General features: G+C 41.4%; 1 protein-coding gene across 1 annotated transcript in view; it reads left to right on the top strand.

The window, feature by feature from the left end:
- Nucleotides 1–16,966, top strand: part of Otud7a (OTU deubiquitinase 7A) — a 110,533-nt gene that overhangs the window by 10,214 nt on the left and 83,353 nt on the right. Inside the window, exons 2-3 of the mRNA XM_026784279.1 lie at nt 14,771–14,858; nt 15,949–16,103. Of these exons, the coding sequence (XP_026640080.1) occupies nt 15,953–16,103 (151 nt within the window). The 5' untranslated portion in view covers nt 14,771–14,858; nt 15,949–15,952. The remainder of the gene's footprint in view (nt 1–14,770; nt 14,859–15,948; nt 16,104–16,966) is intronic.

The following is a 16,966-nucleotide window of genomic DNA, read 5'->3' as shown; positions in this document are numbered from 1 at the left end:
CTCCAAAGCCACAGAGAAACCCTGTCTCGAAAAACCAAAAAAGTGTGGTTTTCTCTAATGTGAGTCTGGAATGAGACCTTCCTGTGATGACTGCAGAATTTCCAGAAACCCCTATGCACTCAACCCTGACCCCTCCAGTTCAGTAACCTCCATCTCCATGGACCCAAGATAAGATCTTGGGTCCTTTAGCTCCTGGCCCTACAGCTCTTGAGCCCTACAGTGCTTTTCTTTTTCTTTAAATGTCTTTGTCTGCAGCTTGGATAAATTTACCCATCTTTAAGTTTCAGCTTTATATGTATACTTATAAGTGACAGCTGTCTTAATTTTTTTTCTTCTCACCGTTTTTTCATCTCTAATTGTGACCTCAAAGGCACATTACTTTCATATACCAATTATACATAAGGTTAAACATTTGACCTAGTTGACTTGAATGTATCAGTGCTTATATGGAAATGATAATAAAACTCCAAGTGCAGGCTAAAGCCAGTGCCGATGTTCACTGGTACCAGGCTCTGTCCAAGTTTCAGTGCGTTTTCTCCTCCTGCTTCACGTTTCATAGTCCCAAGATACAAAGTGGACTTGTGGATATCATTTTAAGCTCCTCACTTAAAATGAAGGGACAGGAGGAAACAACATGGGAGCGGGCTATACTGGGCCAGCCTGTCACCTTCTACCTGGTAAGCTGATGCTTTTCTCACAGGCCAGACTGGGTGACATCACTTTACCTCAAGTAGGGCATATTGCCAGTATGACTTCACTCAGGTTGGAGATCTCAGGCCTGGGGCCTGAATGTGTTGCTGGCTTTAACCACTCCTGATACCCGCCAGAGCTAAGAGGACTGTTTGTCTTCTCTGGAAGGCAGAGTCTCCCCCCAGTTCCTGCTGAGTCATGATTCTATCTGCAGTAGGCTGAAGGGTGGAGAGAGTGGGAAAGTTCCAGCCCCCGAACAAGTTCCTTCCCCCTGCTCTGCTGCCATGCATGCATGGTTCACTCTGTGCCCAAGTTCTGTAGCTTTGATTCTTCCCCCTAAAGCACATATGTCAGAAACACTCACAACCCTTAGAAGAGAGCCAAGGCTATCTGCCTTGCTAGGACAGATGGCTGGCTCTTCCCATCTCCCACAACCCCCATGGCTGTAAGCCCCTGGGCCTGCAAGAGGTTCTGTACTCTTGACTTCTGTTCAAACATTCTAAATCTCCTCAAATGTTCTTTTTAGGTCAGGCAGGGTTCTCCCTGATAGAGCACATTCCTGACATTCATAGGGTTGTGGGTATGATGTCCCATATAACAAAAATTAAACAATAAGATCAGAGTTGGGGCTGGGAAGTGACTTGGTGGTAGAATGTTCTTTGCCTAGTCTGTACAAAACAGTGACTTTCTTCTCTGGGACCCCAAAAAAGGCACACTCACAAAAATCTTATTTTAATTGTAATGGATATACTTGTAAATAATAGCATTATGTTTGATCCAGTCTAAGTTGAGTCGTGGTTATTTCCATTCCTACCCATCAGAATGGAGTAAGCACTTGAGTTTAGGATTTCTAGTCCCTTCTGCTCAGTTGTTCAGCATATTCGTTTAGCACTTGGTGTGTTCTAACTCACCCTTCCTTTAAAGATGCTCACACCACCAGAGGAGGAGGCTGGGAGGATGGAACAGCAGCAGCTGCATGACAGTGAGAGGCTGGGAAGGAAGCCAGACCCACTAGGCTGTTTCCCTTTAGCTCAATACAAAGCTGAACGAAATGGCTGGGTGGATCCATAGCAGAGATATCAACCTGTTTGGTGAGTTGCTTGGCTCTAATAAAGGCCTTTGTGGAGGTCACAAAGACACATATTTCACACCTGTGTAACAGCTGGATTTTTGAGCCTGGAAAATGAGAGCGTATATCTTCCGCAGCAAGGGAGAGGCACACACTCCAGGGCTAGCAACCTCAAAGATAGCGGCAACATTCGGCCACTGGTTTTCAAAGATGAGAGAGCATATCTGATAGCAGTCTACCCTAGAAGATGGTCTAAGGGAGCTGCAAGGTCAAGGGTCTTACAATTCAGGGCAAGTGTCTTCATGCTCTGTAGCCTTACTGAGTTCACTTCCAGGTCCAATTGTTCTATCAGAATTAGTGATTATTATTCCTTGTGTGTTTTTTCTCTTTTGATGTGTTGGTAAGGGGTGTTTGTGTGAGTTCAAAGTACAATGTGGCTATATATATATATGTCTGTACACCATATGCATACCTGATGCCACGGGAGGCCAGAAGAGGTCATTAGTTCCCCAGAACTGGGGTTGCAGATGGTTGTAAGCTGGCTTGTGAGTACTGGGAATTGAACCTGGGTCCTCTGGAAGAATCACCAGTGCTCTTAATCACTGAGTCATTGTCACAGACCCTCTCCATATAGGTTCCACTCAGAAAAATCATTAACTTTGTTTACAAACACAATACTCCGTTGACACACATAATAGGGATAGGGAAGACATATTTCACAAATGCTGTGGCATAAATCTTATATATATGTATATATACATATATATACATATATATAATGCCAATTTATCCTATAGTAACAGAGCTACTCAAAATAATAAGATTGACCTAAAATGTGCTTTTTATAAGTGCTAATTTCAGTTGCATTAAAGCTTCACATACTTTTAAACCGTGGAGCTAAAGAAGGAAGCTTTGGTGAGATCCTCTCTGTTCTGTCATTGGTTATGATTTTTAGACCTAAATCCATATACATTGAGGGACAAAATAGGCAGCCATATAGAAGATATTTTAATACACAGAGAAAAAATGAATGGAACTTCCTTCTGTGAAGTTGCCTGTCTGACTTTGTACATGGGTGTTGAAGTTTTGAGTTTGCATCCTCATGACAGCTCATGAAAAAGCTCTTGCCAGCAGAGCCCTGTGGTGGTGAAGTTCTCCTATGGATACTGTAGAATACATTGAATAATTGTGTAATGTTCTGTCGCCCCTGATGTTCAGAACTAGGACTAGAGGTACACATAGGAAGATCATATGTAAAAAAAAATAGATGAAATGCAAACATCAAAAGGGCTGGAGAGATCAGTTTAGTTGCTCCTGCAGAGGATCTAGGTCCAGTTCTCAATGCTCACAACCATCTGTAACCCCCATTCCAGGGGATCCAGTGCCCTCTTCTGACCTCTGTGGTGGGCACTACATGCATATGGTATATTAATGTATGGTGGCAAAACACTCATACACATAAAATGAAATGAATCTTTTAAGAAAACATAAAATATTCCATTTGAATTGAAAATATTCAAGCATATTTTATCTTAAAACAAATATATTTCATAGCTATGAAAAAAGACCTATAGACAGTGACTACGCCAGTGTCCGTGGGTGCACCAGCATCTCTACCTGCACTCTCAGAATCTGTTTTCACTAGGCATATGTACGTGCTATGAAAATAAACAGTAAACCTTCCCACTGGATGTGTCAGAATGTTGGTTTCCAGATCTGGGACAGTAGATGGACAAAAGAACCTGTAACATCCTGTCACCTCCTATCAGCCACACTAGAATCAAAGCTCAGAAACCCATAGTCGACCTGAAGAGGCTTCACTGGCCAAAAGGAGGACAATCTGAGCATCTGTAAAAATGATAACTGCATTTATCAGATAAATTTAAATCATATACAAAAATTATGCTTTTTCTGTGTATAATGCTGGTGGGGATAGAACCTAAGACCTAACATATGCTGAGCAAGTCCTCAGCCACTCAAAATGATACAAAAAAAAAAAACAGACGAGGAGGGGGTAGGAGAGGGAGGATGAGGGGGAAGGAGGAGGAGGAGAGGATTTGGTGGAGGAAGCTAGCAAGATCAGTCCACCAATGAACTGACGTGAAAACAGCACAGCATCTACCTTGGGTTTCCTGCTTGGTGTCCATTGCGTAGGGTGGACCAATAGATAGCGGAAGTTTCTCTTTAGGAATTCTATTCAGCAAAGAGAGTGGGGAGATGGCTCAGTCAGTAAAGCATCTGTTGCACTACACAGCCATGAAGACCTGAGTCTGGATCCTTAGCATCCAGGTGACAGTATAAGTGTGGCAGTGGGCCTCTGTAACCCCAGCACTGAAGGAGGTAGGGCAGGGGCAGAGCCCTAAAGTTGGTGGCAGCCAGTATGGCTGAGTCATTGAACTCAATACTATCAAAAAATAAGGTCAAGAGCCATCCAGGCAGGATGATACCCGCAGGCTACCCAGGCCTCAACGTAAAAGCACTCTCATTCAAGAACACACACATACCATCGAGCAGACACATGAAGAAGGAAGGACAGAATCACGGGCTCTGTGTACAAACATGAACCTGAGGAACAGATTCCAGGTGAGGCAATGGCTGCTCCCAAGTTAGGGTCCCTTACTGATATGGGAATGATTTTTTTAATCTGTTGTTTATATTGGTTAATTAATAAAAAAAAATGCTTGGCCCTCTGATAGGGTAGAATTTAGATAGGCGGAGTAAACAGAACAAAATGCTGGGAGAAAGAAGCCGAGTCAGGAGTCGCCATGATTCTTCCACCCAACACAGCCACAAGTTAAGATCTTCCCTGATAAGCCACCTCATGGGCTATACAAAATATTAAAAATGGATTAGATCAATATATAAGAGCTGGCCAATAAGAGGCTAAAACTAATGGGCCAAACAATGTTTAAAAAATACAATTATTTCAAATAAAGCCAACCAGATGGCGGGACACAGCCCATTGCCCCTATTACAACAAAATGGCGTTACACCTTTGCCTTCACCTTACGGGGAGTTCAGGCCACTAATAGGAAGAGACAACACATACCCAAATTGAGTATGTGTCTGACAGAGTCTTTGTAAGCAGGTGTTAACTGATAGGAAGGGAAAAGTTCACAGGACACATTAAGAACGATCAGAAAAACTCAGAGAGTGAGAAAACTCTAGGAAATACGATCAAGTTTTTAAAAAACTGAAAGAGAAAAAGATGGTACAAAATGTACAGGTTAAAATAAGTCAAACCAATTACAACCTGCCACTCACTCTTGAACCCTGGTTCAAACAAGTGGGAAAATAGTTATAACACTTGAAATCACTGGGAATTTGCCCACTCTGAATAGTTTTATTTATTAGTCTCTTAGTGTTCAGGTGGAAGTCTCACCCCAACCCCTAGCATCCATATATCCAAAGAGTCTGGAATGTTCTAGTGGAAGCTCCATCCCAGCCCCCTCCCCATCTCTCTCTAAACCCTGCTGCATCTGCATCTCAGAAAACCCGCCAAATGATGACTCCTCCCCTAGAGATGCTCAAGACCATTCCCGCATGGTGTTTAAACTGCCCCACAGAAAACAGACACGTGGTTTACTGGTCATTGTGTTCTATCTCCTCTCTGGGGAACTGGAAAGCTATCTGGAAGCATGATATCCATTAAAGATGGACTTTTTCTAATTCAGTTTGATTTGGTCTGATTTGGATTATTGCATCGGGCAGAGAGGCTTATCGGGGTACAGAAACTTTTCTTTGATCCAGTCTATTCGGTGTTCTGTATGCTTCTTGAACCTTCATAGGTATATCTTTCTTTAGGTTGGGAAAGTTTTCTTCCATAATTTTATTATCAAAAAAAATCCCCTCGCCATATAATAAACAGAAACTTTTCAATTAGCGTACAACATAGTATTTCCATGCCACTTTTTTTCATTGATTCTCCTCTCCTTCCCAACCCCCCCCCACCCTCCCGTCTGCTACTCCCTCCTCCCAGTAGCCCCAATTGCACATATATTACTCTTTTCAACCTCTCTCACTTAAGACCTCTTTCTACCCTCTCCTGGTCCCATTTATACCTTATAACACATACACGTACACACACACACACACACACAAACACACACTTCTCAGATCTGTATACGAGAGAATGCATGTGATATTTGTCTTTCTGAGTCTGAATTACTTTGACCAGTATAATGATCTCCAGTTGCACAGATTTTCTTACAAATGTCATGATTTTATTTTCCTTAAGGCTACTTGAAATCCCACTGTGTGTAGGCATCACATTTTCTTCATCTATCCATACGTTAGTAGAGATCTAGGCTGGTTTCTCTTCCTAGTTCTAATGAGTAGCGAAGTAATAAATACGAATAGGCAAGGATCTGTGATAGGACCTAAGGCCTCGAGGCGTGTTCCCAGGAATGGTACTGCTGGATCACATGGCAGTACCAGTTGTAAGGATTTGAGAAGCCTCAACACAAATTTTCATAGTTTCTGTACCACTTTACAGTCCCAGCAGAGGCTAAGGACTCCTCTTCCCCTAACTCCTCTCCAGCGTTTGTCTTGAGATTATCCCCCATGCAATTGTAGACTTTTGGGGAGGGCCTGGCTGTGCCTTTCTCGTGTGTCTTTCCTATGTTTTCCTCTGGCAGCTTCAGCATTTCACCTCTTTGATCTGTTTGAATTTGGTTTTGTGCAAGTGAGAGATAGGGATCTAGTTTAATCCTGCACATGAGTACATAATTTCCCCAGCACATTTGTTGAAGAGTCTCTTTTTCTAGTGTATATTTTTGATACTTTTGTCCAAGAGTAGGTAGCTATAACTATGTAGATTTATTTCTGGACCTTCTATTCTCTTGTACCACTTTGTGCCAGACCAAGGCTATCTTTGTGACTGTTGTCCTGTAACATAATTTACTGTCAGGTATTATGATACCCTAGTGCATTTTATAATTAGGATTTCTTTGATTTTAAGGGGCCTTCTATATTTTCATATGAATTTTATTATTTTTTTAGTTCTTTGAAGAATGTTGTGGAAATTTTGATGGAACTGGATTGATACATGTACCATTTTTTATAATATTGCCATTTTTGTGGAAAACATAATTATATTGAAATTATTTAAATTTGGAAATAGAAAACATGTTAAAAGAGGAAAAAGAAATAAAAATATAAAGAATATAGGCAAATTTTTACTTCCTGAACTTCTCACATCCTCACTGTTCACTAGTTTCTAAGATGAGAAAGTATTCAGCCACCACAATAATATTACTTATAGGGATGTGGCATCAGCTTTGCAAGGAAGCCCCCAAGTCCCATGGTAGCAAATCCTATTGCTGTGACCACAGGACTTTTTTGGGAACTTTTTTGGGATTCTTTTCTACCAGGTCTGGTGCATCTCTTAACCAGTCAGATTGTGTCCTTTACAAGCTGCAGATGTTGCTCAACAACTGCATTTCCTGAACCATGAGTATTTGCAGGACGACTGTTTGAGAAGCAGTGTTGCCATTTTACTACATGGTCTTTGCTAATCCATGAGTGTGGAAAGTCTTTACATTGTCTAGTATATCATTCAATTTATTTTTTAAAGTCTCAAAGTTTTCATTGTGGAGGCTGTTCACCTTCTTGGTAGATTCCTTGGAATTGTTTGAAACTCCTGTGAAGCAGATATTTTTCCTAATATCTATCTTGACAAATTTTTTGTTGCTGATTAGAAAATCTACCTATATTTTATGTAGGCTTTATATCTAGCTACTTTACAGAAATACTTATCTGATAAGAGCTTTCTGGCATTTCTAGGACCCCTTAACGTGGTGTCATGTTATATGTGAAAATAGTCCCATGGTGTCTTCCTTCTTAGTCCTTACCCATGCTGTTTCTTTCTCTTGTCTCATTGTTCTAGCCCTGAACTGAATAAGAATGGAGAATAGATACCCTTGTCTCAACCCAGCCTTCAGAAGTACTCTGTTTTCCCTCTTTTAGTCAATTTTGGCCAGAGGACTGTCACGTGTAGCCTCAACATATTCTGTTGATATGTTTTCTTTCTATATCTTGTTTCTTAAGGATATTTATCATGAGGGCGTGTTAAACACTGAGAAATACTTCTGTATGTAATTTCTGTTCTTGGGTCTTTTTATGTAATGTCTTACATTCGCTGATTTGCCTATGTTGAACCAATTTCTCTTTCCTAGGATGAAGCCAATTTGATCATTGTATATAATCTTCCTAATGGCTTTTTAATTAAGTTTGCAAGTAGTTATTGAGAATCTCTGAGTCTATGTTAGTTAATCAGCTGAATTGGTCTACAGTTTTCTCTTCCTGCTGTGTTTTCCTCTGGGTTTGGTATAGGGTAACACCAGCTCTGTAGACCGAGTTTGGTAGTGTTCCTTTTTTATTTAACTTTTATTTTTCTTCCCCTACCTTCCTTTTCCCCCAGATCCCTCGTCGGTTTTCCTTCAAAAAAAAAAAAAAAGCAGGCCTCCCAAGTAATATCCACCAACATGCCTTAATAAGATACAGCAAGATTGGGCACTAACACTCATACCAAGGTTGGATAATGAACCCATTAGGAGAAAACGGGTCCCATAAGCAGGCAAAAGAGTCAAAGACACCCCCCACACACACACACTTTCATTGTTGGTAGTCCTACAGAACACCCAGTTACACAACCATAAGGTATAAGAAGAGGACCTCACTAAGACCCATACAGGGTCTCTGTCGCTTCAGTTTCTGTGAGCCCCTACGAGTCCTGCTTAGTCAGTTTTGTGGGTCATGTTCTTGTGATGTCTTTGACTCCTCTAATACCTATAATCCTTCCTCCCCGCCTTTTGTGGAGTTCCCCAAACTCTGCCTAATGTTTAGCTGCTTCCATCAGTTGCTGGATGATGCTAATTGGGCTAGGCACTGATCTATGAGCATAGCAGAATATCATTTGGAATAATTTCATTTACTTTGTTTTTGCCAGTTGTGTTTGATACTATACTGGGTCTCTGGGCAGTCCTGCTTCTGGTTCCTGATTATCCAGACAATGTCAGGTGTAGGCTCCCTCTCGTGGCATGGGCCTCAAGTTGGACTGGTCATGGGTTGGCCACTTCCATAAGTTCTGCTCCACCATTTTCCCAGCCCATCTTATAGACAGGACAGAGTGTAGGTCGGCAGTTTTGTGGCTGAGTTGATGCCCCAGTTGCACTGCTAAGAACCTTGCCTGGTTGTAGAAAATGGCCAGTTCAGGTTTGATCCAGTCTTAATGGTTTATATGTGTTAAAGAATGTGTCCATTTCTTCTAGATTTTCCATCTTCTTGGAATATATTTCAAAGTATTCTCTAATAGCATCTGGGTTTCATCAGAGCAACAACTCCCTTTTTGGCACTGATTTTATTACTTTGTGTTCTCTTTCTCTTTCTTTTGGTTAGTGTACCTAAGATTTGCCAATCATACTTACAGCCTTCTAAATAACTCTTTAGTGAATTCTGTGAGTTGTTCTTTTAAGCTATGTTTAATAATTTCTGCCTTAATCTTTATTTCTTGATATCTACTGCTTTGAGTTTGGCTTCTCTTACTTTTCTAGGCCCTTGAGTAACATCATTAGGTCATTTATTTGAGATCTATCTGATTTTGTTAATGTGGTCATTTATGGCTACAAAACTTACTCTTAGAATTCTTTGAGCTATATCCAGGTGTTCCGGTAAGTTATGATGTCATTTTCCCACCCTCTAAATATTAACTACCCTGAAGAATTATTGTTAATTTCTAAGTGGCATGATAGTATTGTGGTTATATTTCAGAGTCTTATAGAGAATAATTATCTACATGTAGACAAAATAATGTTACAAGAGTTTTTTTCCAAAACGATTGGAAAGGGAAATTGTTGAAAGTATGGAAGAAATAATATTAGCTATAAATTGATTATTGTCATGACTGAGTGGCTAATTGATATTTATCATATATTCTTTTATTATTGATTTTTATTGAGCTATACATTTTTCTCTCTTCCCCTCCCTGTCTCTCCCCTCACCTTTCAACCCTCCCCCAAGTCCCCATGCTCCCAATTTAGATCTTGTCTTTTTCTACTTCCCATGCAGATTAGATCTATGTAAGTCTCTCTTAGTGTCCTCATTGTTGTCTAAGTTCTCTGGGATTGTGATTTGTAGGCTGGTTTTCTTTGCTTTATGTTTAAAAAACACCTATGAGTCCTTAGTCATCAGAGAAATGCAAACCAAAGCAACTCTGAGATTCCATCTTACACCTGTAAGATCAAAACACTTATGACAACTTATGCTGGAGACGATGTGGGATAAAGGGAACACTCTTGCATTGCTGGTGGGAGTGCAAACTGATACAACCCCTTTGGATGTCAGTATGGTGATTTCTTAGAAAATTAGGAAACAACCTTCCTCAAGACCCAGTAATACCACCTTTGGGTATATATCCAAAGGATGTTCAATCGTGCCACAAGGACATGTGCTCAACTATGTTCATAGCAGCTTTGTTTGTCATAGCCAGAACCTGGAAGCAACCTAAATGCCCCTCGACTGAAGAATGGATAAGGAAAATGTGGTGCATTTACACAATGGAGTACTACACAGCAGAAAAAAAATAATGACATCTTGAATTTTGCAGGAAAATGGATGGAGCTAGAAAACATTATCTTGAGTGAGGGAGCCCAGACACAGAAAGACAATTATCATATAATATTTTGTCTATTTTTATACATACTTAATTTTTCATTGAAAAATATCTTACTTACATTTAGTATGTGTTTGTGTGTGTGTGTGCATATATTTATGTGGGCATATATGCTCTATGAGATATATGTGGGGAGGTCAGAGGAGTAGGGGTCAGAGGAATAGTGTGTGTAGGGGGAGGGGAGTCACTTCCTTCCTTATACCATGTGATTCCCAGGGACCAAACTCAAGTTGTCAGTTTTGGCTGCATGCACCTTGACCCGCTGAACCATCTCACCGGTTCCAGGAAAAATACTTTATCAATAATATATATATCAATGTTTTCTATCTAAGTTCAAAAGTATAGGAATCTAACTAGACCTCTAGTTCATACTTGCTAGTGCTCAGGAGGTTGCAACAAGAGAATATCAAGTTGAAAAGCAGCCTAGGATGCATCCTGAGACTTTGTGAACAACACATAGAATCTACTAAGGAGTTATTTGAAAGGCCGTAAGTATGACTGACAAATCTTAGGTACACTAGCCAAAAGAAAGAGAAAGAAAAATTTTAAAAGTAATAAATCAGACTCAGAAATAAACCACCAAAGGAGGAAGAGGAGGAGGAGAAAGGAAAAGGGGAAGTGAGGCAAGGAAGGGACACAATAGTCCAGGAATTGGAGCATTGAAAAGCCATTTACATATTCTTTCTGGTTTTCCAAGATACAGTTTCTCTGTGTGGTCTTGACTGTCCTGGAACTTGCTCTGTAGACTAGGCTGGTCTCAAACTCACAGAGATCCTCCTGTTCCTGCCTCCCAACTGCTGGGATTAAAGGTGTGTGCCACTACCACCCAGCTATTTACAATTTTAGTGCCCCAATTTGTTGTTAATCCACCCTGTTCTGTGTTCTAAGAGCTGACTTGGCACAGAGCCAGCGGTCCATGGATCAAAAGCTCTACCTCTCTCCATCCTCTGTGCATCTGCTGTACAGGTGGAAGGGGCTCAGAGTGCACACATGTGCCTCCTTCCAAACCTTGGAGCTGCCCGTCTTTGTTTGTAGAGCTCTCTGCAGTCCCTGCTTCCAGTCATTTTAGAAAATGAACTTTACCAAAGAAAAGATGAAAAAAGCCAAATGGCCAAGTTGGACAATCTGCATCCTGGGAACCAGATATTGCTATAGCCACTTTTGTTTCATTATCATGCAGCCCTGACTATTCTCAGTCATCTCCCCAGGCTCTTTGCCTGTTCCTTCTGCCTTGCTGTCTCACCTCCCTCCTCACCCAGGCCTTTTAATGTAAGTTTTGTGGATGCATTGCATTGTTGCAGCCACAATTACTCAAAGATCAATATGTATCCCTAGCTGTAGCACATGAAAACTTGCTTTAAGATTGATTGTGCACATTGGACACTTTGTTAACCTCATACCCTTTCATTCCAAGGCTTTCCCAATTTTCCTCTGAACTAAGACCCACGAATGCCTTATCCCACTAATGTGACATACACATAAGCCAGTGTCACTGAACTTGTCTCAAGTCACAGGGATGAAGGAGGCAGATGGTCTGGACAGAGGAATGCTGGCATCTGAGCTGAGGTGCCGTATATATCCCCAATGTTATCTGTGAGCCTCTCACCAGAATGGGCTTCTCCATTGCAGGGTAGAATGGATTGAAGCATGTGTGCCCCTTTTTTGGTACGTTACTCTTCATAGTAGGGATTTGTGCATATATAAGAGATAGAGCAAAGATCCTCAATACTAGACAGCCGTGTGTTTCAAATCTATGTCACTAATGGTAACAGTGGAGTGTGTTCAGGAAACATCATTTTCGTTCATCCTTTCAGCTATTTTGAGAGGCAGGGCTGTTCTTAGCATCATTTTTCAAATCAAGAGAACAGGATTCCACTGGTTATTCACTGCCCAAATCAGGGAGTTAGGATACAGTGGAGGTTCACACATGGTAAGCCACTAGCCCCCAGCCTGTGCTCTACCCAGGGCCTTTTCCTGACCCTGAGACTAGGCCTGACCTAGTCTAGACACTCCAGACCTGTGCTACCCTAGCCCTTCATGCCTTTAATTAAAATTAAAAGCAAGTAATTAATCAAAACTTTTATATTCATGTACAAGACTGTCTCTCCATAAAGGTAGTTCAAGAGATCTATGTTGTATATGGGTAAGAAAAGTTTTTATAGTTCAGGAATAGAGGGTTTCAAAATGGGGGGGGTGGGTTAGAAGGCAAATAGGTAGGGTTATAGAAACAGAACCTATAACAAGTTGGCCATAGCAACCTCTTAAAACAAAGATATGGTTGCAAGGTGGTCATAACAAGGTAGTCATAACAATATGATTATAACAAGGTAGTCATAACAATGGTCATAAGTCCAACTATACAGCTGCTAATTACCATCAAGATGTAAGTGCCACCGTTGCACCATTGCAGGAGAGCCTGCGTGTTTGTCCTGGCTTCCCAGAACCGAAATAACCACACAGAAATTGTATTAATTAAATCATTGCTTGGCCCATTAGCTCTAGCTTCTTGTTGGCTAACTCTTACATCTTAATTTAATCCATTTCTATTAATCTGTATATCACAATGAGGTGGTGCCTACCAGCAAAGTTTCAGCGTGTCTAGCTCTGATGGAGGCAGATCTATGGCATTCCTGGACTCTGCCTTCTTCCTCCCAGAATTTTGTTTAGTTTTCCCCCACCTAGCTCTGTTCCCCTATAGCTCTGCTATAGTCCCAAAGCAGTTCCTTTATTAACTAATGAAAGCAACACATAGACAGAAGGACCTCCTTCACCATTTCTCCTTTTCTGTTTAAACAAAAAGGAAAGCTTTAACTTTAACATAACTAAGGAAAACTATAAATTTTTCAACTCCAGAAGGATATAATATTACCTAGATAAACAGGAAGTCCATTGTAAGCAACTTTCAAAACTCTAGAATTGACAGAGACTTCAAGCTGCCTGGACAGTCACCCAAAGTTTTTCTGTACCATTGGGGCATCCATCTTCAGCCTACAGGCCCATAGTATTCAGCAGACTTTTTAATGAAGCAGGAAATTTCAAAGACAATTCAATCACTTTCTTCTGTACCCTGCAGAATATCTCACAGACTCCTTCATGAAGCAGGAACCCTGAAGGATCATCTCACCTTTAGGCAAGTTCAGCAGTCATTTCTCTGTGGATCCTGCATGTCCAGTTCATCTAACAAACTTCATAAGGAGCCTCTTCAATGCCCATCTTTCTCTTGAAGTAGATTTGTGCTGCCAGGAGCATATGTGTCTCACTGTCATGAAAAGTCCTAAATTTTTTAAACATTTTAAATGCCATATTCTGAAGGTCTCTGAAATATTTGAAGAATACCTAACTAACTGAAATATATCTCTATGTATCTAGAAAACTAACATGACTACAAATTTGACTATTATAGATGATTATCTATTCATCTATATTTTTTAATTATATATTACACTTTTAAACGAGCCACACAAACACAATACATTAATCAAGGTCAGAAATACATATAACAAAATTGACCTTAAATTCGGATCAATAAACCAAGATCCATACCAATGCAAATTATCTGTATTGCACCTTTGAGGGATATCATAATGTGCTGGTCATTGTTAGCGTTCATAGGCATCGTAGCTGGGTATGACTATTGTTTTCTTTTTCTTTCTTACATATCACCTTCCTGTACTGTGAAAACTAATCCTCAAGGAACAGGCTGGCAGGTCAGATCCAACTCAGTTCCTCCAAGTCTTGCAACTGAAATTCATAGTGTTCCATCAACAATCACTTTCAAATTCTGACAGTCTACAATTTACATGAACTTTGATGAACTTATGCTAAGTGAAATAGCTAATCATAAAAAAGATAAATACTGTGAGATTTTACTTATAAGAATATATAGTCTAATTCATAGAATCAGGCAGTAAAATGGAGGTTGCCGGATTCTAAGGGGAATAGCAATAGGGATACAGTGTCTAGTGGGGCCAGTTTCCATTTAGAAAGACAAAATGTTCTGGAGGCGAAAGGGACATTCGCTGCAGCTAATATCACTGAACTGTGTGGTTGAAATGGTAGCTCACATTAAATGTATTGACCCCGAAGTTAATAGCAAGGTTTAGAATGAGTCTGTCCCATGATTATGATCCCAGGTGCTTTCCAAGAGGAAGTTGAGACCATCCTCTCTTGCCAGCCTCCACGTTGAGCTGGTGATCAACTGGCCAGGAAGCGCCTATGGCAGCCAGGAAGCAAAGGACCTACCTCCAGCAACTCTCCCCTACCTTAAATGCACTGCTTTTGTTGAACAGTAAAGCACAGGAGAGGAGATAACATGCCCTTGTGCTCTCGTTTGTCCCCAGGTGGCAGTGACAGAAGAGACTCTTGCGGCTGAAGCTGTGGTGCTTGAGGCGGAGGAAGGAGTCTCCTAACTGGTGCCACATACATCAGGTCAAACCATTTCTTCATTTTTAGCGACACCAACCAAATCTTACTCCAGAGTAGGAGCCAGATGCAGATAGGACATCACAAATGACTAGCTCTGAAATTATGACCTCCTGCCTGAGACCTCGGTCCCCACATCCTGGCATTGGGGATTTTTACCTTCCCTTCCCACAGCAGTTAACACCCTGTCACAGCCAGCCAAATAAGGCCAGTGTGCCTTGCTCCAAAGATACAAAATCTGCTCACTGAGAACTCCCATCCCTCTGATTATCAAAGAAGGAGGAGCAAAAGGTATTCATCAACAACACCATGCAGCGTGTAAAATTAACCACGTACTTGATGGTGTAAGATTGTGCAGCATCTGTCCTGGCATCAGTGAACTTCCCATAAAGGCCCACGTGGTGATCACTTTAATTCTGTGGACTTCATGGTCTCTGCTACTCAACTCGTTCATGTGCTGGTGACTGACTTCCAATAACATTTTATGTATAAAGCAGATAGCGGGCCGCATTTGACCAGTCATCTACATGATGCTAGATGCATCTATTTCTTATCACCCTTCACAGAGAATACAAGTGGCTCCGAAACTGGTTTCTCCAGGTGACAAACTCACCAGCTGTTTCGGGCACTCAACTTGTCCCTCGGCCTGCAGCTGTTCTATTCAGGACATCTGACATCCTGTGAATACGGTGGGGTTGTCACTGTGAAAATGGGAACTCAGGTAGCGAGCAGATTTTTAGCAGTCATCATGAGTAAGTATGGAGTTCCAGTCAGCCAGGACTGAACTGGGAGTCTCTCTAATAGCCAATAGATTAGACTTCAGCGTGTTGGAAGACATAGCACAGATCCCAGAGCCCCATCTCACAGGGCTGCAGAGGATTGATGCCTTAGGTTGGCTTTAATGATGTAACAGCTTGCGTGTAAAGAAAGGGAAATATTCAAAAACGAATTCAGAACTGTATAACGGAGGTGGTAGGGATTTCTTCTGGCTTCTGGGACTCTGAGGGGTGTGTGTGTGTGTGTGCATGCGTGTGTGTGCGCGCATATTCCCTCTGGTCCATTGCATGGTGAGATGCCCTTCTCTTGTCTCCTGCAGATGGATGGTCTCTAGCCTGCTTCCAAACCCGCCCTCGGCCGAGTGCTGGGCAGCACTTCTACATGATCCTATGACGCTTGATATGGACGCAGTCCTGTCAGACTTTGTTCGGTCCACGGGGGCAGAACCTGGTCTGGCCAGAGACCTGCTGGAAGGTATGTGGACCTCATTGTTTCCAAACTACCCATTCAGGCTTGGACAGAAGATAAGGGGTCCTCACTGCTTGGCAATGGTGTCATCCATTTGGACAGCATTTGGCCACTTTTGAAGTAAAACAAAGTGTTAATGTTGAGGATGGACTTTTTCTATTTTGCTTGTCATTATTTAGGATAGGACATGGGTCACCAACTGTAAATGTGCACAGGTGGGGAAGATGGCACAGGAGAATGCTTCCAGAGAGTGAGTCCAGCTGATCACTTTTTAAGGATAATATACTACTACAATGAAGTGGAAATTCTTGAACATTCAAGTATATACTTTCCATGGAGATCTTTCCTTCATATCTTTGTCTTAACTGAGACACGAATATCTTAGGCCAAAGTTATCATATACCTTCTAATATAGCCAGGAAATCAAAATGCATCTTTGGGCTTTTCAGGTAGGACTCTTGAGACATGGAAAGTATGTGCCTGGTGTATATGGCCTATTTCTGGGGCTCTATTCAGCCATACTCAGCACAGACTGGAGTTAACCTTGGTTTTTCCTCCCGAGTGATGATGCTGATGAAGCAAGGAAAAGTGAAGAACTGATCACTGCTGCCCAGACTTTTGGGCGTGAGGAGCAACAGCTTGTGTTTCAGAACTGATCTGCCTCAGATCACTGTTTGTGGAGTTGGGAACCTTTGAGCATTACAGGCCACAGTGATTTTCAAGGTCACTAGAGAAAACTGACTTACTAGGCATTTTCATAACCAGGGGTATAGTTCCTGAACGTTGGAAGCTCTTGTTGGGGTACCAAGGAAATCCTAGTGCATGGTCTGAGCAGGAAATGGGAGGAGGGGAGCAGGGAAGGCTGTCAT

Source organism: Microtus ochrogaster, chromosome 22 (assembly GCF_000317375.1).
Source record: "Microtus ochrogaster isolate Prairie Vole_2 chromosome 22, MicOch1.0, whole genome shotgun sequence".
Lineage (NCBI taxonomy): Eukaryota > Metazoa > Chordata > Mammalia > Rodentia > Cricetidae > Microtus > Microtus ochrogaster.
The sequence above is the reverse complement of the archived record's forward strand: the minus strand, read 5'-3'. Positions and strand labels throughout refer to the sequence as shown.